The sequence below is a fragment of the Myotis brandtii genome, unplaced genomic scaffold, assembly GCF_000412655.1.
Source record: "Myotis brandtii unplaced genomic scaffold, ASM41265v1 scaffold39, whole genome shotgun sequence".
Taxonomy (NCBI): domain Eukaryota; kingdom Metazoa; phylum Chordata; class Mammalia; order Chiroptera; family Vespertilionidae; genus Myotis; species Myotis brandtii.
Window position 1 is genome coordinate 2011275 of NW_005364953.1, and position 21628 is coordinate 2032902.

The 21628-nt window shown below is 40.0% G+C and overlaps 1 protein-coding gene across 5 annotated transcripts in view; it reads left to right on the forward strand.

The window, feature by feature from the left end:
- GRIA3 (glutamate receptor, ionotropic, AMPA 3) overlaps positions 1-21628 on the forward strand; it is a 323974-nt gene that overhangs the window by 230180 nt on the left and 72166 nt on the right. For all 5 annotated transcript variants that reach the window (XR_313960.2, XM_005872700.2, XM_005872698.2 and 2 more), the window contains exons 7-10: positions 1298-1465; positions 7777-7881; positions 9641-9748; positions 10899-11105. Coding sequence is in view for 4 of the 5 variants with exons in the window: in XM_005872700.2 (XP_005872762.1) it covers positions 1298-1465; positions 7777-7881; positions 9641-9748; positions 10899-11105 (588 nt within the window). In the remaining variant the exon portion in view is untranslated. The remainder of the gene's footprint in view (positions 1-1297; positions 1466-7776; positions 7882-9640; positions 9749-10898; positions 11106-21628) is intronic.

Consider the following 21628-nt stretch of genomic DNA (forward strand, 5'->3'; position numbering starts at 1 on the left):
TCAATTTTTGACTAGGAAATACAATTATCTAGAGATTAAAACCCCTGATGCCTAATTTATTCTATATGTTATGAATGTTTCCTCTGGGGGCTTTTTTTACATGCTCATACATTGGTAAGTAGAAACTGAAACAGTAGAATATTAAATAGCTCTTCTGGCATGGCTTGGAAAGGCAACTGGGGTAAAACCACCACCATGTTGGCTTTATGGAGTTCTAAGATGGGCAGACATAAAGATCTCTTTTTTTTCATGAAAAGAACATATGCCCCCTATTATAGTCATACTTGATGTTTTGTTCCAGAAAGAACAGTGACATGAAAAAGTCAGAAAAGTAAATTGATAGTTGTAAAGATGACAATGAATTCACTCCCAATTGTATTTGGATGTACTATATATAATACAACACCCCCTAGAACATTTTGTTTCATTTTTGTAAAAAAGCAACAGAATTATATATTCTACCAGTATTTGTCACCCTCTACAAAACAGGGGCCAGCTTATTTTAATCAAATGTTGGCTCATTTATCCACCATGTCAAATTGCAGATAATCCAATCCCTTGTTTTAAGTAACTGGCCTCAATTCCAATAGATGCATACCAATATATCCAAGAAATAGAAAGTAAGGGTTCTTGCCTGAAAGAGGTAGCATCATGCATTATTGCCTGTGAATTATCAATGTTATCAGATTTAAATCTCAGTAACAATTGTAATTTTCTACAATCAAAAGCCAGCTTTAGTTTTTGCTCCCCCCAGGAAACAAAAACTGATTTATTGCTGGCCAGGGGTCCTAGTTCACCAGAAATGTGGTCCAGACAGAAATGATTAATGTTTCCCTCCAAATTAATTTCAAGCTGTCTAACTTAGCTATTTTCATTTTCCCCTAAGTAAACACCAGATCTGAAATTTCTATTAGAAGCAGCAATAACCCAGTCTTGCTTTAGGATATGCTGTTTCCTCTCCATTCTACATACACTATCCTTTAACTTAACATGTTTTTCTTTTTTTAAAGGATATAACCTTTTACTCACTCAATATGAAACACTGTATTGAGAACAAGAGAAAGATTCCCTTGAGCCATATGATCTTAGTAATCTTAACATGTGCACACGTGAGGTAGGAAACATTATTCTAGAATGAATCAAAGTCGGCCTTGTCCAGAGAGAACTCTTGATTCAAATAATTAAAAGGGTGACTTTGTAAAGCAAGAGGTATGGATGAACAAAAATGATAAGAAAGAAGTCAAGTTTCAAGGGCATCATTTGTCATGGTATCTTGTTTTCTATGCATCCATTTCAGTATACATCTGCGTTGACACACGATGCAATATTAGTCATAGCAGAAGCTTTCCGCTATCTGAGGAGGCAGCGAGTGGATGTGTCCCGGAGAGGCAGTGCTGGAGACTGCTTAGCAAATCCTGCTGTGCCCTGGAGTCAAGGAATTGATATCGAGAGAGCTCTGAAAATGGTAATGACCACAAAGGATTATTGGGGTGGGGAAACTTATAAAGATACAAAAAAAATGAGACCTCAATCTTGAGAAAATACATACTAACAGGAATAGGATCAGAGTCCATAGAATGTCAGAGTGTGCAGAAAGCTAAGCATGTATATTTATTCATCAAAATCTAGAAATCCAAAACTAGAAGTTTCTCCCTTAAAGCTTGAAAAATGGCAAATTTGGGACAAATGAATATTTAGTTCTGTGCCACACCATAGGTATTAAATCAAACTCAGTACTGTCAAAAGTTGTGGGCTGGCATTATAAATGACTTCAAAATATTCAAACTTTCCAGAAATATGTTACTGAGGGGAACTGAGATATTTTATATGAAGCTCATACCTTCCAGGTACACCATTGCAAAGGACAACAACATTCTCTGTCTCACCAGACAAATGTTTAGCCTGGATGGACTTTGGACTACATCAGTGTGGTAGTATTTCTGTTGCCAAAAGAAGCTTTATACTATTCTACATGGTGAAACACAGGAATATGACCCATTTCCAGGACTACTTAAGAGGCTTTCCCCAATGCCCCCCCCCAAAAAAAGACTAAATAAAAATACAAGAAATCAATGGATAGACCGTCAAATAGGTCACTTGTTTTTGGTATGTACAGGGTAGGAGGTCATTTAAGGCTTCAAGTAGTGTCCTTTGAACAGATTCCATTATTTACACTAGGACCAGTATCACCCACTCATTGCAGTTTTCCAAGTAAGAGCTCTTCTCTGAATATTTTGATTTATGCTACATGTGCCTACATGCATTAAAATGAGTCTTTGAGAATACAAGACTTTCTTATTTCTACTTAATTGTCTTGATGTTTGACACATCCAAATAAACAAAGAGATAGGCAATGGTTGGATAATTCTGTGCACAACCCAGCAACAAAGATTTTATAATGGCCTCATAACACATAATTTTGTGTAGTTGGCTCTCACTGCTGCCTTAAATTTGCTAAGTTGGAAGCATTCAATCAAAAGGGGTTAGTAGCCCCTGTGTCTTTCTCCAAGAAAGAGATATGACTCATTCTTTCATCATGCATATTTTTATGTCATTATGTCAGTTCCCTAACAAATGCCCTAAGTGTCATTTTATGGAGGTAGCACAGCACAATTCTGAAGAGCAGTTAATTAAATTCAACCTTCATAGCAGTTACAAGATTTGTATTGTCAGGTGAAACATAATGATGAGTGAAATATAAAACTCACTCAGAGTGAATCAAAAAGAGTTTTCAGCAACGAAACCTCAAGGGGCAAGTTCCAGCATCTCCAATTGACTCCCCACTTATGACACAAACAACTATATTCCCCAAATAGAAAACAGGCTACCAGAATGAAGAACAAGAAATTAACTTGATTAATAAAAAAAGATTAATTATACTATTGCACAAATAATTCCTACATGTCTAACTCACTGATAAAGTTCAAGCTATAAGCCAGGTGAGTAACCTTTCTCCCCAAGCCCTAATGATCAAACACTAAACCAAAAGAATTTGTCTAGCTGGCTCTCTTTGATTATCTCTTTCTACAGGCCAGCCTCTTCCTATTTCTCCAGAGGCTGGAAAGTATCAACCTTTTTCAATAGTGGATGATCCCTCGTGTTAAATGCTCAGTAAAACTCCACTATTCAGAGGGACTTCAAGGGAGAATGATCTGAAATACTAAAAGGTTTTATTATATTAAAAGAAATCTCATTTTGTTTGGGTTAATTAAAAGTGAGAATGTGTGATGTAAAAACATCCCTCATTGTGACTAGTGCATAGTTGTTGCTCAATAAATCAGTCACTTCCTTCACAGAAATCTGGTAAAAGCATTGCCTGATAGAGGTTCCTCTGGGGCCTGTTTTAGTGAATAAATAAACACACTATTCATATACTAAATATTTATTGAGCACTAACAACCATGTATCAGGCTCCAAGTTAGTATGCAAACATGAAATAAGATGAGGGGAGCTCACATTTAAACAGTTAATGTGTAAACAAATGCTTTTTAAGAACTTAAAGCCACTTGCAAATTGCATAATCATTCTCCTCACATTGACATAGTAAAAAGATCTGCCTAAGCCCAGTCTACTGAAATATGTCACAATGTTAAGTCATTGAGATTTGTCCACTTGTTCAGTAAACATTTACTGGGCACCTGCTCTATCCCATTTGAGCTGAGAACACAGAAAAAGAATGTCTCTCATCTTGAGATGCTCCCAACATAGTAGGTATGGAAATACATAGATGATTAAAATGCTATTTTAAGTTTTACAGAGGTTACAGTGGGAACCCAGAAGAGAAATACCTAATATAGACTGAGATAGGGGTGGGAAGAATTAAAGAAAAGACCCATGATAGGATGATGGGAAACTGTCACTTACATTCACATCCTTAAAAATAGACTTCTCTCTGAGTGGGAGTCCATTTCTACTTCTGCTCATCAAAAGTTCTAATCATGGGGTATGAAATCTATTGGACATACCTAGATTGTTGTCCAATTTGTATATCATGTTTAAATAGGCTGGGTATTTAGAAATATACAATTTTAATGAGACTTGAAAAGTTTGCTATTTTCAGTAATGGAGAATTTCCTTTTTTTTTATCTTTTTTTTTTAAATTAAATCTTTATTGTTCAGGCTTCCTGCATCTCCCATTTCCCTTTCCCCCCCAAGAATAGTCAGTCCATTCCCTTTCTATGTCCCTGATTCATTATAATCACCAGTTCATTCTGTACATCAGATTATTTATTCACTTGGTTCTTAGATTCACTTGTTGATAGATGCATGTTTGTTGTTCACAATTTGTATCTTTACCTTTTTCTTCTTCCTCTTCTTAAAGGATACCTTTCAGCATTTCGTATAATACTGGTTTAGTGGTGATGAACTCCTTTAGCTTTTCCTTATCTGTGAAGCTCTTTATCTGACCTTCAATTCTGAATGATAGCTTTGCTGGATAAAGTATTCTTGGTTGTAGGTTCTTGGTATTCAGCACTTTGAATATTTCTTGCCATTCCCTTCTGGCCTGCCAAGTTTCTGTTGAGAAATCAGCTGACAGTCGTATGGGTATTCCCTTGTAGGTAATTGAGTCTCTTTCTCTTGCTGCTTTTAAGATTCTCTCTTTGTCTTTTGCTCTTGGCATTTTAATTATGATGTGTCTTGGTGTGGTCCTCTTTGGATTCCTTTTGTTTGGGGTTCTCTGCGCTTCTTGGACCTGTAAGTCCATTTCTTTCACCAGGTGGGGGAAGTTTTCTGCCATTATTTCTTCAAATAGGTTTTCAATATCTTGCTGTCTCTCATCTTCTGGCACCCCAATTATTCTGATGTTTGTACGCTTGAAGCTGTCCCAGAGGCTCCTTACACTATCTTCGTATTTTCGGATTCTTTTTTCATTTTGCTTTTCCGGTTGGGTGTTTTTTGCTTCTTCGCATTTCAAATCTTTGGCTTGATTCTTGCGCTCCTCTGGTCTGCTATTGGGTGTCTGTATAATATTCTTTATTTCAGTCCGTGTATGCTTAATTTCTAGTTGGTTCTTTATCATAGCATCGAGGGTCTCATTAGTTTTCGTGACTCTCTCCTCAAGTTTATTGACAGCTTCTAGCACATTTTTGCAAGCCCTCAAAATTGCGATTTTTAGCTCTATATCCTCCATTTCTGTCATGTTTTTTTGTCTCCGCATTTTTTATGCTTTCTTGGTGCACCCCCTAGTGGTCTTTGTGCGCAGTCTTGTTCTAGTTGAGCCTTGATTGTTGTAGTTAATACTAGAGGGATTTGACCACCAGGCCGACTGGCTGTGTGAATCAGCTGTGTCTGCCGCGGAAAACTTCTGTCCTCTGGGGAGGTGCTAATCTAGCCTTTGCCTGCGGCGATCTGGCAAATGGCTCTGCGCAGGGCTTGGGCGGGGCGGGCTCAACAGGGCGGGCGGAGGGAGTGGTTATGGCCCCTCTCAGTCCCGTTCCCAGAGGCTCTGCTTCTCAGAACCCCCGGAACCGCTGCAAACCTCGGAGGGAAAGCTGCCTTCCAACTGATGCCAGACACTCCCGCTTCTCCCGTTTGGGTCCGAGTCCCCAGCGATTCGCCCGTATCTGGAGCTCAGAGTCTGAGACTCCCCCCTGACCGAAAACGACAACCGCGCTCTCAGCCACCAGCCCGCTTTGCGCGCGCACCTCCGCACCTGAGTTTTTTCCACACTGCGCCTCCTCTGAGCCTCGGTGTGCTGTTATTTTTCCTTCTAGTTGAAGAGTCTCTCCTCAGCCAGCCTTCCTGTGGTTCTGGGTGATGTCCGTTCCGTCTTTTAGTTGTATTTTTGAAGTGGTTGTTTGCGGCAGCAGTCTCCGGTGTTTACCTATGCCGCCATCTTGGTCTCTCCTCGAGAATTTCCTTAATAAGTTCCTATGCCAGTGTCTCTGTCCTGCCTATATCCTCTCCTAGAATTCAATGTTCAAAATAGACTGTAAAGAACCATTCATAGATCACAGAATGCACCAGATTCGCTCTACTACATAAGCAACTTCTATCTCAACAAAGGACCCTTTCTTTAACTTGAAGTGTGACATCACCCTCTCTGTAAGCCTAAGCTGACAATAGTGCTTAAGTTTGTTGGATCAGTAGGACAATCGCCATGTCTTCAGGAAGTCATTTTGGGGCATTTCTCCTTCAATAGGAATTCCAGTTTCCTATTGGTGGTGAACAAGTCCCCTTCACTTTAAAACTATGATCCCTAATATTTGCCATCAATTTTCCCTTCTGCAGCACAAGCCTAATAGTACTTCTGATGTGCTTAACAGCATATCACTTAAGACAAATAAGTGATGAAAAAGTATTCCAGTCCTGGCTGGTATGGCTCAGTGGTAGAGCATCAACCTGAGCACTGAAGAGTTTCTGGGTTCGATTCCCAGTCAAGGGCTTGTACCTGGGTTTGCAGGTTCATTCCCCACCCCGGTCAAGGTGCATGCAGGAAGCAACCAATCGATGTGTCTCTTTCACATCAATGTTTCTCTCTCTCTCTCTCTCTCTCTCTCTCTCTCTCTCTCTCTCCCTTCCTCCTTCCCTCCTCCCTCCCCTCCTTATCTCTCACCCCCTTCCACTTTCTCTAAAAATCAACAGAAAAATATCCTCAGGTGAGAATTAACAAAAAATAATGACAAGAAAAAGTATTCCATTATTTCTTCCTAAGAAAATGAGACATATCCTTTTCCTTTAAAGCAAATTCCTTAACCCTTACTCACCAAATGATAAATTCAAGGGTATAACAATATTGACTTATATCTATAGAGGGTCTTCATGTAGTATTGCTGAACTGTAAAGTAAGGAAATCTCTCCATCCAGCAGAGATGGTCTCATTAGTTAGTGCATAATACTGGGCCCAAATCCAGAAAAAATTGTGGCACAGGTGAATCTGCATTTGGCATCCCAAATAGGTTTCCAGACTGTTCCAGTATCTCTAGCTTTCTTATCTAGTATTCCATAGTCCTGATTCCTTAGACTTAACCAATCTCATCAGTGTAAAGATTATCCCTCCATGGCCTAGCTCTCTCCTACCTATCTATAGCTGGGCATAAATTAAATAAGAGGAAAAACTCACCTTGTTACCATGGCAGCTGGTAAATATGTAACCCTCTCAAGAAATGGAACTAAATTCACTTTGATTAATAATAATTATCAATATACCTGGCATGTATTGCAATGTTTACTACATGTCAGCCACTGTTCTAAACATTACATATGTATAACTCATTTGATCCTCCCAACAACTCAAAAAGGTAGGTACTTCTAGGATTTCACATTTTACAGACTAGGGCATTGACGTAAAAATGTATTAAGGACATACAGTTAATAAGTGATGAAACTAGAATATGAATTCAGGAGCTCTAGAGCCCTGTTATGAAACCAGTTTATGTTCAGATATTGGGAATACTAAGATAAGCCATAGCCCCAAAGGAACTTAGAGTTTAGAAAAAGCATTACCCTTGTTAGGACTACTCTTCAGGCTACTCCTTTAAGAAGAGACTAATGGAAATTTCAGGCCCCTGAAAAAGTAGTGATAGGGCCCTCACTGTATCATCTAGGTAACTGCCTATCACACCTACTCAAAGCTTCATAATTACAAGGTATATCTAGAAGATACTGGGGAGAAAAATGAAGATCTGTCTAGACATGATCTGGTGGAAAAATGGCTCAATGATTTAAGGTAAAAGTTCTCCAAGACTCCAAGATCTGTCAGCAGACCTCATCCCAGGGACCTAGAAGGCAATAATGTGGTGCTCTTTTAAAGTTTTATATTTTCCTTTATACCAGGTGCAAGTACAGGGAATGACTGGAAACATCCAATTTGACACTTATGGACGTAGAACAAATTATACTATCGATGTGTATGAAATGAAAGTCACTGGTTCTCGAAAAGTAAGTAACCAAAACCCATATGTAAAGAAAATGTCTTTTTGAAAGGTGACAGCACCCAGATGCAAGAAAACAGGTCTTAGAAAACATACAAAAAGCAAATTCCCACATATCATTTCTGCCTTTTTATTCAGCGAAGAGTGTAGATATGATACAGAGTTGTCTTGTGAACAGTGTTCCATCTACACAGTTTAAAAGGAGTATTTCCCTCTGAGTCTGGTTCTGTTTGACTCAAGCGTTATTAACAGCTTCTTACAATAAAGGAAAGGAGTCACAAATTTTACAGCATGTTTTTAGTTGAACAGAGGCTGTCAAGGTACATACAGTTTTAGCAAAAGAACTGGAAAGTAGTTATCACTTTGCTTTGTCAACTTACCCACCAAAAGGACTTGGACAAAGAATCTTTCTCTAGAGCTAAATGCTATAATGACCACTTGGCTTCTATCACACTAATAGTTGAGTTTGGCATTAAGTGGAGATTTAGTAACCATCTGATAAAACCTGAGAACATAAAATATCTTGTGTCATTTCTACAGTATACTCACTGGTTTCCTGCCCCCACACCCCAGCTTTCCTACAGTTCAAAGCATTTTTCTGCTATATTAGTTTAAAGAAAAAAAAGGCTTATCATCTTACATGGGCTAAATTATTTTACAAAATGTCAGTAATGGTGATGTGGGCATAGGAACCCCCAGGATGAAGGATAAGCATATCCATGTGTGTGTTGGTGTTGGGGTCCTGGTGAGGGTGGAAGACAGAGGAAGACAGGACAACATCTGTTACCAGTGGGAGAGGTCTTTGTCCCCACCAATTGCTTGTGGGGGTGGATTTTTTGCCATATCCTGAGAAAAAGAATTTTCTGAGACTCACACGGGAGGATGTGGTATTATAGAAAGCTTTATTTCTATGGAATTAAACGCTTGAGTTTCAACTGCCCCATTTCCCATTGTTCCGCCAAGGAAGAAGTGTAGCTGGAGCTTTAGCAGAGCTAGAATCAGAGGCAGTGTCCAAAGTTTCCTTTCTATATTGGAGCAGTGTCCAATCCAGCATCAGGCTAGCTTAGCTTGTTTTTCTCACTGCAGTCCATTAGTCCACTATGTGTGGGGTCCACATGGCCCTGGGTCATACCAGCAAGTGCAAGAGAGCCAAGTGTTTATGGGACAATGTATTCCCAGATTTTCATGGGCTTGAAGTGCCCTGCCCACTCTGGTTAATGATTTCTGTCCCCTGTGGCATCTTTCCTATGGCACCCCAACTTCACTGTGCATGTGCCCATCTTCCCCTTTGTCCATTCCCTTCCCCCAGTAAGCCTCAAGGAATGGGTTGATGGTTCCTGGGGGAGTGTGAAATTGCAGTTTCCTGGTGAAGCTGCCCACATGTCCCTTTTGCTCATTTCCTTTTTTAAAAATATTTTTATTGATTTCAGAGAGGAAGGGAGAGAGGGAGAGATAGATAGAAACATCAATGATGAGAGAGAATCATTGATCGGCTGCCTCCCGCACGCGCCCCCCCACGGGGGACCGAGCCCGCAACCCAGACATGTGCCCTTGACTAGAACCAAACCCGGGACCCCTCAGTCCCCAGGCCAACGCTCTATCCACTGAGCCAAACCAGCCAGGCACTCATTTCCTATTATTAATAACTAGCTAATCACAATGGTATCAAAGCAACTAAAAAATTTTTCATTCCACAATAGCACTTTAATTTCACGTGCTTTTTGAGTGAAAAGTGGGCAACCAGGTCAAATGTCTGTTCTTTCTAGGCTGGCTACTGGAATGAGTATGAAAGGTTTGTGCCTTTCTCGGATCAGCAAATCAGTAATGACAGTGCATCCTCAGAGAACCGGACCATAGTGGTGACTACCATTCTGGTAAGTCTGAACAGATGGTAGGTGAGCTTTTTATACATGAAGACTTCTGCTTTCTGAAAAGCATTATTCAGCCAGTAGGAAAGACCTCAAGTTCAAGCAGTGAAAAATTCCAACAGGTCATTTTAGGAACCTCTCAAAGTATCCCGACATTATGAACTGAATGTCATGTTTAAAATTAAAATAATGGGAATTTAAGATATTATTCTCCTCTTTACCCCCTCCTTTCACTATGGGTCCAATGCTTCATCTGGACTTAAAATCTAATTCTTCATTGTGGGGGAAACAGCATTATGTGGAGGAAACTAGATTATGGTTCTTATATTAGGTCCAGTCTACTACTGGTAAACTAGTAAACTTGTGCTTAATTGTATGTCACAATTTCTCTGAGCCTCAGGTTGTGCTTTTAATTTATTGGATGAATATAATAATAATCTCCTACCTCTGTCATAAGACCATTTCAAGGCAATATTCACTATGTAAAGCTTTTCTGAATAATTCAAAGCACTATTTAAAGGTGATATAGTATTCTCATTTAGTTTTAAAATATGTTTCTAAAAGCTGGTATGTTTTCCTACTGACTAAAGTACAAACCTGAGTTCAAAATGAGTATGCCAGTAGGTTTGAAATTGTAATTAATTGAATAGAGATTTGCCTGGAGTTAACCTTTCATTTAAACATACATATCAAATACTTACTTAGTCATAGGTACTGTACTAGGCTCTGAGACTATAAAAATGAATAAACCACAGACCCTGACCCCTGGGCTGTCTATAGTTCCTACCTGGTAGATCCCAAGAAGACAAAAGCAGTTCATCTTCATGTAACTAAGGAAAATACTCTGACCAGTTTGAGTAAATCAAAGACTTTATAAGTAGAAACTGGTCTCTCTTTCAAACTCTCAAAAATAATTTAAATCTTTCTCTACTTCCTTAAGTCATTAGTTATAGACTCCAAGAAATATGTAGCCCAATGAATAGGCTTATTGACGCTCTTCTGTTTATTAAGCAAAAAAAAAATAAAATTTAAAGGCTCTTTTTTACAAACCAAAGTGCAATAACCATGGTGGGGAGGGGCAGCTTCATGATTACGTTTATCTTCTCTTAGAAAAATGTGTAGGAGTAATCATTTGATCTTCTTTCTGGTCCCAAAGGAATCACCATATGTAATGTATAAGAAGAACCATGAGCAACTGGAAGGAAATGAGCGATATGAAGGCTATTGTGTAGACTTAGCTTATGAAATAGCCAAACATGTAAGGATCAAGTACAAATTATCCATTGTCGCCGACGGGAAATATGGTGCAAGGGATCCGGAGACTAAAATATGGAATGGCATGGTTGGGGAACTTGTCTATGGGGTAAGTTCTTTTCAACTCTATTTTCATTTACTTCTATGCTTTCCAATTAACAAAGATAGAGGATTTAATTCTCAAGTGCAATGCTTATCCAATTATATAGTTTTCATATGGTCTGTAAAAAAATGGTTTTCTACAGTTGAATTCTGTGAAAGGAGCTTATCAATAGTATCCTTTGGGCAACAGGATTATATTACTAAAAGGAAAGTAGAATTGGGAAAATCTATCTGGCAACATTAAGTACAGTCTGCCCTCTATTGAAAATCTGTTCCTTCTGTGTTCCCTGTCTCAGGCAACAGAATCACTACCCACGTAGTTGCCTAAGCAACCTGATCTCTTTTCTCATTGTTCCTCTCATATCTATTCAATCGCTGTATCCTATAAATTCTACTCTTATGTCTCTCAAATCTAGACACACTCTTCATTCCCATCATCATCAACTTAGTTAAGATTCTTACCATTTGTCGTTCATTTAACTGGTTTCCCTGCCTCTGCTCTTATCCTGGCAAATCAGCTCTCCACATTATTATAATTTCCCACTTTAAAAATCAGGATAAAATTCAAATTCCTTAGCATAGCAAATAAGGCACTTTATAATCTGGCACCTGCCTACCTCTCTAGCTTCATCTTGTACTCTTTCCCATTCACACTCAATGTTCCAGCTACAGTGAAGTATTTGTTGTTCCCTGAAGGTGCCCAGCTCTCACTTAGAGCATTCTTGGAAGTATCTTTGTCAGTCTTAGCCAGCTAACATCATCTACCAGTCCTCCAGAACTCAGAGGTATCAACTCTTTAAGGAAGTTTCCCTAAACCCATTTACCTACCTGCAGTCTGGTTAGGTGCTCCTGCTTTTTTCTTCCTTAGAGTATTTTTTGAACTTGTATTATAATTATCTATTTACAAGTTCAGCTGCCCCACCTAGATGAGCCTGGCACATAATGTAAGTTCAACAAATACTTGTTGAATAAATTAATGAATGAATAGAATGGTTCTGCCAAGGGCTTGCCCATGGGCCAAGTACAAAAGAATTATACTGATAATTAGGGCTTTTAAAAAGGGCACAGCAGTGTCTTTAGAGCTCCTCTGTGGCTTTGCTTGAAAAGATTTTGGCCTCCGATTAGGAATATCAGATCTTGGGCTGCCTAGTGTAGCATATGGAGAAAAGTAGAACTGGTCATAATAGCCCACTGGATGAACCAGTTACTGGAGAACTAACCCAAGTGCAGGTGGTGGCAGCAAAAGTTTAATTTAACAAGAAAGGATTGTTTGCAATGACCAGTCTCTGTCTAGATAATCGGTTAGGGGAACACAGAGGAGTCTAGGGGGTGAATATACTGAGAAATAGCTTTCAAGAAGCAAATGTTGCCTGGCTGGTGTGGCTCAGTGGTTGAGCATCGACCTATGAACCAGGAGGTCACGGTTCGATTCCCGGTCAGGGCACATAACCTGGGTTATGGGCTCAATCTCTAGTGTGGAGCATGTAAGAGGCAGCCAATCAATGACTGTCATCATTTATGTTTCTATCTTTCTCTACCTCTTCCTCTCTGTAATCTATACTAATAATAGAGGAATATGCAAATTGTCCAGGACACTGTCACAGTAACAACCAAACAGCAGGTTGTGTGGTGCAACAAGGCCGGCAAGGGGGTTAGTGAGGGACAACCAAATGACTGAACAGCAGGCTGAGTGGGGTAACCAGGCCAGCAGGGGGGTTAGTGAGGGACAACCAAATGACTGAACAGCAGGCTGAGTGGGGTAACCAGGCCAGCAGGGGGGTTAGTGAGGGACAACCAAATGACTGAACAGCAGGCTGAGTGGGGTAACCAGGCCAGCAGGGGGGTTAGTGAGGGACAACCAAATGACTGAACAGCAGGCTGAGTGGGGTAACCAGGCCAGCAGGGGGGTTAGTGAGGGACAACCAAATGACTGAACAGCAGGCTGAGTGGGGTAACCAGGCCAGCAGGGGGGTTAGTGAGGGACAACCAAATGACTGAACAGCAGGCTGAGTGGGGTAACCAGGCCAGCAGGGGGGTTAGTGAGGGACAACCAAATGACTGAACAGCAGGCTGAGTGGGGTAACCAGGCCAGCAGGGGGGTTAGTGAGGGACAACCAAATGACTGAACAGCAGGCTGAGTGGGGTAACCAGGCCAGCAGGGGGGTTAGTGAGGGACAACCAAATGACTGAACAGCAGGCTGAGTGGGGTAACCAGGCCAGCAGGGGGGTTAGTGAGGGACAACCAAATGACTGAACAGCAGGCTGAGTGGGGTAACCAGGCCAGCAGGGGGGTTAGTGAGGGACAACCAAATGACTGAACAGCAGGCTGAGTGGGGTAACCAGGCCAGCAGGGGGGTTAGTGAGGGACAACCAAATGACTGAACAGCAGGCTGAGTGGGGTAACCAGGCCAGCAGGGGGGTTAGTGAGGGACAACCAAATGACTGAACAGCAGGCTGAGTGGGGTAACCAGGCCAGCAGGGGGGTTAGTGAGGGACAACCAAATGACTGAACAGCAGGCTGAGTGGGGTAACCAGGCCAGCAGGGGGGTTAGTGAGGGACAACCAAATGACTGAACAGCAGGCTGAGTGGGGTAACCAGGCCAGCAGGGGGGTTAGTGAGGGACGACCAAACAACTGAACAGCAGGGATGTCCGATGCCCCTGAGGGGTCCTGGATTGGAGAGGGTGCAGGCTGGGCTGAGGGGATCCTCCCCCCATGCACGAATTTCATGCACCGGCCTCTAGTAAAAATATATTTTTTAAAAGAAGAAGCAAACATCCAGGTTACCTATTGGACTGAAAGTTCAGGATAAGGACTCTAATGCTTGAATATGGAAATCAGCAAGAATATGGTGTAGCTATTCAATCATAAGATAGAACTTGAGTCATTAATAAGTTTTTGGAACAGGTCCTCTGGAACAAGAACAAAGGCAGAAGCTAATTTCTAAAAATAAGGGCACAGAAAGGGAATTAAGGTTTAAAATGAGACTGGACCTCAAGTATAAAAATTAGGGCACTATCCTCCAGTCAGGCAAGCAGCAAAGCAGTTTGAACCTTAGCCCCCAGCTATGGAGCTGGAGCCAATTATCTCCTGTCTTGGGTAAAGCTTAGTCCTGGGAACTGGGGCAGGGCTGAGTTGTAGATTAGATTCAAGTGAACCCAGTTATAGAAAAGAGAATAACTTCTAATGCCAGAGAGAGGGAGTTGAACAAGGGACATAATACCTATCATACTTTCCAAGGACCCTGAGAAGCTCTGAATTGTCTTGACATTAAGAACAAGCTTTAAGCTCTTATTTTACAAGTTGGTGATCAAGTCTTCACTTCCCTGTCCCTCTTTTCCCAAACACTCAGGGTCCAAAAGGTCCTGTATTGCTCACAGCTCTTCAGTGCTCTTACTCACTTTTTGCTCTAATGAATAAATGCCTGGAATGCAGTAATGCCCAGCCAGTATTCATTAAATTGAGTTCATGGTACTCATCTTGTAGTGACCCAATGATTTGAACCCAGGTCTCTGATTATGAAGTTGTTCTTCAACCATTGCCCTATACTGCCAAAGTGTTGTTTCAGACCCATCCTATCCTAAAAGATAGTTGAGATTTACTGCAAAAGCCCTTGGTGCCTTAGCCATTCTGAGAAGAGTGTTTGGCCACAGAAGCATGGCAAGGAATTTAGTGTCAGTTTCTACTGGGCCAGAGTAGAACTGACATGAACTCTCCCAGCCCATCATGACTCAATAGCCAGAGCTCTCTAGTTTCTCAAAAGAAAACCTGCCACATTCTGTAAATAGCTCAGTGCCCTCCTGGCATTGCAGGACATTAGACACAGTGATGTAGATCAAGGCAGATTTCCTGACACTGTTCAGACAAAGACCAGCTTTCTCACTGGATTTTGATCTCTCTTCTGGCATGTCCTATGTACTGAACCCACTTAATCTCCACATTGTTTTCCTATTTCCAATTTGTGTATGTGTGACTGAGGAAGCTTGAGAATTAGAGAGTTCCTTATTTGTTTAGTAATCCATCTCTCTACTGCTGAATAGGTTAAAATTCCCCTGGAGAAATCTTCCCATTTTTTCCTTCCAATTCTTTCTATTGAAGAAAAAGGAAGATGCTTATAGAAATGGTCTCTTCTCTCCCATGACCTAGAACAAGTTTCTGATGCTTTCTGGGATTATAACACAAGGTTATTCCAGGGAACTGACAGCAAACCAATCCATTTGAGTAGAGTGCCAAATTTTACTTTCCTCTAAAACCTGTGGCTATAAAAAATGGATGTTTTTGTCATGTTTGGAGTGAAAGCTCTCTGTTAGGGAAGATGATGATCTCATAAGCTAAATGTGTCTTCATCTTCATTTAGAAATTTTAATCATTCAGCATGAGGGAGTATTCAACTTCTCTGTCATTGGGAGAAATGGAGAAAAGTTAAAACACAGGCATTTGTTTCTGGCAGGCCTGTCTCCTTTTGTGGCTTGCAAGCTACTTAAGAAAAAGAAGGGCAGAAAATCCTCAGTAACTTCCCTAAGTGCTTAATAAGCAAAAGGACAAAGAACATGGAACTATTTCTTGAAATGAACATGAAAACTTTACAAATAGGCACTGCTTTATCTTAGGGTATTTTCTCTTATACTTTAAGTCTGTAAAACAGATCAGATTTTTTAAAAATGAAGAAAGATGGAAGAAAAAAGCATTGCAAGAGATTTCTGCCATAAGTCTCAAGAAAGAGTCAAAATGAATTAAGTTTAGTAAAGAAGAAATAATCCAATCAGCCTCTTTACCAATGATTTCTAAATGGTCCTTTTTTCCTTTAAAGAAAATCAAGTCGAGATTGATATTGGGGCACCTTGTATCACTAAGAAGTCTATTTTTGAAACAAATGTCAGTAGGACACAATGTGCCCCATTGTGTAAGCTCTTCAGAACATTATGGACTTGAAACTGTCCACCTGCTTTTAGCAGTTTTGATTTCAAACTGTATGTCTATAACATTGCCACATGGTAATTGTCTCCAGCTCAAATGACTTACAGAACCACAAGATTTTATGGCTCCCAAATAGCATGTGTTTTAAAAATATTTTGTTGCTGGCATTGTTTTTAGGCATCCTTTAGCCTACCTTTTCATTCACTTTACAGATAAATATGAGGACTAGCTAGGACTGGACATTAGAACTTCCTGTTGAGTAAACCAGGAAACTATGACCTGATGTAGGAGAGGAATGACAGGAAAAGTGTCAGGGATTGTGATAAGGAAAAAAAAGCACACACCTTGGCAGAACCTGGACTACATAATTCCGGTTTCATGACTCCTAGTTCAGTTTACTAAGCTTGTGAAACTATGGAAAGATTGGTGTTATATCAGATATAACATCTCCACCTGCCTTCAAGGGGTTTGCAATCTAGTTGGATTATAAGATTTTTCCATCCAAGATTTAATGCTACTTATCTGTGGCCTCCAAGACAATATACATCTTTAGTTATCACTGAAATATTTGAAAACCCAATGAAGACAGCTGGGAGTTTTCTGCCCTTTGAGAACAGATATCATGTAACACAAAAAGAGAGTTTGAAAAAGGGCTGGAAGAAAATTGAGGTCTAATTTACAAAAGGACACCTCCCAGTGAGCAACTGCCATGTTCCTTATGTTTCTAGAACTTAGAACTAAGGATAAAGGCAGGGGGTAGGAGGGCAGTTAGTTGCCTTGATGAAAGACACACACACTACTGCCCAGATTGGAACCTCTGGCTTAAAATATAGCAGAGCACTTGGGAATGAAAATGGGATTGGGAACAGTTGATTCCAGGTCACATCCCTTGGGCATCCTCAGACTCTTTCACACTCCCAGGACAAATGGCAATTTTATAGATATTATTCACACTGACATTTCTCTACCTAGAAGAAATTATCTCTTAAGTTGTCACTATCCTAAGATAGATTCATTTTCCATTAAGAAAGACAGAAAGTCGATCTGTCCTTCCAGCTGAAAGACAGAGAAGCAAAGGTGCAGTAACAGATGCCAAATCTTCTCCTTTATTCTTCAGGTGATTACACTAGGCTTTGGCAGAAGGGCTGATGGTTTGATAAAAGTGCCCCTTTCTTTCAAATGATGCATATGAACTCCAGGAAGGAGCATTAATGTCACATGGAAGTCTGCCACTCTGAGCAGAGAGAGTGGGGAAATATTTCCAACCAAATTTAATCTCACAAGGCTTTTACTCTGATCCAGGGACACTCCCTAACCAATAGATCCAGACTGGGACATCTGTTCTGAATAAAGAAATGAGGAGATCCCGTTGTGACACTGCTTGTTATTGCACAGATTTAAATAGGCCACATTCCTTTCTCCAGATCTTAACAATTGCTGACAGTAAAATCCCATACAGTACAGCCAATAAAGCAATTTACATCCTGTCCCCAACATGCAGCAATTATATTTCTATTGTCTAGCTTGATTCTGCACCACTCCTTTTCCAACACGCTTAAAATTTCCAAAGGAAATATCTGCCAAAGGCCACTAGAACCTCCTGGTTGATATAGGGATAAGACAGATCATATCTACTTCTTCTCTCAGATAACATAATATCTTCTTATGCATTACACCCCAGTATATTATCCACCTCCTTTCTCCCATCCTCTTTGCTTTCAGAAAGTGCTTTAAAATGGTGGCTGACAAGCTCCTGCTCATGTGTAGTCTCCAGGTGGGTTCCAACAGTTGTATCAGATAATCAGGTGAAACTACTTTTAAGCTATAAAATAAGCCTTCTGGCTCAAAAAAAAAGTTAATGACAATAAAACTGCCATTTCTGTCTCAAACCTGTCAGACTCTTAAGTGCATCATCCCTACACGTATGAGTTTGTTGGGTTTCAAGTTTTATGAAGTTTACAGCTTTGGAAACCCACCTATGAAAAGGATTATAAACTCCCTCAAGCTAAACCCCCTCCAATAATGCAGTTTCTTCAGTTTTGCCACTGGTACTTGGAAAAATCAAACCTAATTTGGCATGTTTACTGAGCCCACACAGCCACTCTTAAGCCGCTTGATTAAAATCCTTTAAGTAGTCAAGATGTAAGCAAAAGCATTAACAAACTCTTACCCTGAGCTTTTTTCATTTGCTGGGTTTTGTCCACCACCTGGAATACCCTCATACCTCCTACTTACCCACCTACATTTCTGAAAATTGCCTGCCTACTGCTAGCACAGGCAGAGCCTTGAGGACAAAGACAACTGGACTGGTTCCATATACCACAAGAAAAGCACTTCACTGAGTCAGAAGTTCACCTACTTTCTAGCCCCATGGATAATTACGCTCTCTCCCAGACATAACTGACTTTCTTAAGGATCAGAGACCAGGAAAGGAATTTGGGGAATTGCTTTTTTCACTTTTTCATCAAAGTTGGCCTCCTAAACTTTAACTTGCCTTGGCAGTGACCTTCCCCCTCATCTGCATGCTATGGCAGTCCCAGGAGAGTTAAATTGGTATTTTCTGACACTAGTTAGTTATCTGCTCTCGCCATTTCCTTAATAATTATGTGGATTTCTCCACAGGTATTATGCCAAGCAGATCCTGAGCTCTGAAATAATCAACTATCAGAACTTCCTTTTCATATGAAGGAGGAAATAATGGTGGCAGAGGGCAAGGGCTTCTCCAAGGCTAACTATGAGCTGATATGACAGTTCTGCTACTTTTGTCTCACTAAGCATACACGAGGTGGAAGGGGTTGCCAAGCCCCCTACAGAGCTGGATGTCCTTGAGGCTTGATCAGTAACTTCTTCCCCTTCTATTGGTTTAGCCTTCTTCCACCTGCTTTTTGTTTTTCCTTTGTTTGTTTTTTGTCTGTAATTGTATTTTTATTTTTCAATTACAGTTGACATAAAATATTAATTAGTTTCAAGTATACAATGTAGTGATTAGACATTTATATAACTTATGAATTGATCACCCAATAAGTTTAGTACCCAACCAACATGTAATAGGTCGTTTTTAAGGTTCAGCATGGAAGTTTGAAATTTGGAGCCAGGTCCACATCAGTTAGGCTTAATTGAGCACAGATTTAATGCTGTTTTTTATTGAGGGAGTGCCATCCAAAAAAGAAACTCCACCGTCTTTGAAAAAGCTCCTTAGAAAGAAACAATTCAGAAAAGGTAGAAAAGTTAGGCTGAGGGAAAAAGGCAAATGCTTGAGGGAAGCAGGTTTTTCCTATTGTCTTTTGTCAAAAGTGCTTCAAACTAGGAATGGCTTCTTCGGTAATCTGTTCTGTTACATGTTCCTGGGAACCAGATGAGAAGTCTCACTTTGTCTATCTGGCCACCTCTTGTTAGCATTTAACTGTGCTTATCATCTGGTGGGTGTTTCAGTTACTAAGTTAGTTGTGTGTTTTTTCTCTTAAAAGGTATCAAGATTCTCAAACTCCTTTCTTTACCTGTTTAAAAAAGAGCCTAATTCCCCTAAATTCAGTCCAAAGTGATTTTATCACACAAATGTCCCTTATTTCTTCCTTTCAAAACAAATAAATGGCAATTTCTCTTAGAACTATCAATTATTTAGACTTGAAAGATCAAAAACTAGTTAAATTAAGTAACTAAATTCAAATGAGATCAAATGGGAAATGAAACCAGCAGGGTATTTTCATATTCTAAGCAGGAGGCAGAAATATGTTGGCAAAGACAGAAGGTGGCTTTCTCTGTGTATTATCTTGGCATGACAAGGCTCTTTCTAGCTGATTCAGACTACCTTTTCCAAAAAATCCCACTAGTTTTCTGGCCAATTTCATTCTTCTTAGTAGCTTTTGTTTCTATAACAAGGTCTGGCCCCGGCAAAGGGTAAAATAGATAAAAATTGTCTTTGGCTCCCCTCCAGTTAGAAATGTAGACCTAGTGATTCAGGAAATAAGCTGCAATGAGAGGAGAGTTGAAGCTATAGATAATAACACTGAGAGAAGTAAGTGAAGGACAAAACCTTAAAGGGGTCTTGCTTATTCCACAAGTCGTCATCAATTATCTCCTAAGCCAGACCCTGTGAGTAGAATCTGGGGGTGCAATGGTACACCTCCTTTGAGAGAGCAGAACTAAGAAGAAAAAAAACAGAGAAGGAACATTCAGAGAGGTAGGAGGAGAACCCACTGCCTTCAGGATCAAAGAGCCACTGGAAGAGTGAATACAGACATACCACTTTTTATTGTGCTTCGCTTTATTGCACTTCACAGATGTTGCATTTTTTTACAAATTGAAGGCAAGACCCTCTACCAGCAAAAATATTAGGACTCCTTTTATTGTGATACTTACTTTAGTAGAGTGGTCTGAGACTGAACCCATGATATCTCCAAAGTATGCCTATATAGTGCAAAAGGCCAGTGGTGTCACATGAGCTGTTGATGTCTGAAGGAAGATCTTTGAATTTGGTAACCAAGTATATAGTTCAAGAAGCAATTTCAGTAAATTGGAGGGAATGAAAGTTTGATCACAGGTGTAAAAGGGCAAAGTGGTTTTAAAATCAAGAGATAGTAAAGGTATATTTTTCAAGAAGATTGGTGATGATGGGGAGAGATGTATGATTAAGAGGGTATCAGGATCAAAAGAGGTGGGAAGAATGGCTTTTGTTTCATTTTTGTTTATCAGTAAACAGAATCACATGAGTACAATTTTAAGTGAACAGATCAATAGATGGTTTTGAAATTACAGCAAACATTAGAATCACAAAAGGGCCAGCTAAGCCCCACCCCCAGAATTTTAAATTCCAAACATTTGGGGTGGTGCCTAAGAAATGACATTTCTAACAAATTCCCAGGTGAATCTGATGCTACTAGTGCAGGGAACCAAACATTTAGAACCATTGGAATAGATCAAAAAGGAAAAATAAGTAAAAGAATAAATGGAGCTGAGTTTTAAGACAAGACAAAATATGGTATGTAAGTAATAAGCAGACTAAATCTTAGGAAAAAGTACATTTTCTATCAGATGGGAATGATATAAGGGATGGATGAAGATACAGCAATATGTAAAGAAAGAGAAGAAGGACATTGAGGTGATAAAGCTCATATCGGATGGTTTCCATCTTCTCAGTAAAGAAAGAGGAGAAAGAGGCAAGATCATGCAGGGAGGGTAGGACTGTAAGGATTAGGGACTGGGGAAAGTTTAGAATAAGCATTATTTACAGATTTAGAAGAGCATCAACTTTAGGGTGATAGATGATGGCATTGATTTTAGAAATGGTGAGTTTGAGGTGGTAGTGAGTCATCAACGTAGATTTGCTCAGCAGGCTGTTGGCTTCAATAAATGCTTACTTTCTGCAGCTTCCACTATAGGATATACTCCATGAGGGTAAGGTTTTTTGTCTGTTTTGTCTGCCTTATCCCTAGCACCATGAATAGAGTGCTTGTCACAGAATAGACACTCAAACATGCATTGGAATGAACCTGAGAGAGGTTGGTTATTGTACATGAAAGTAGTATATAGTAGAAACCTTCAGGTATCTATGCAGTTAGAACATTATGGTGGTTAAGAGAGTGAATTCTGGAATCTGAAGACCAGGGATCTAAT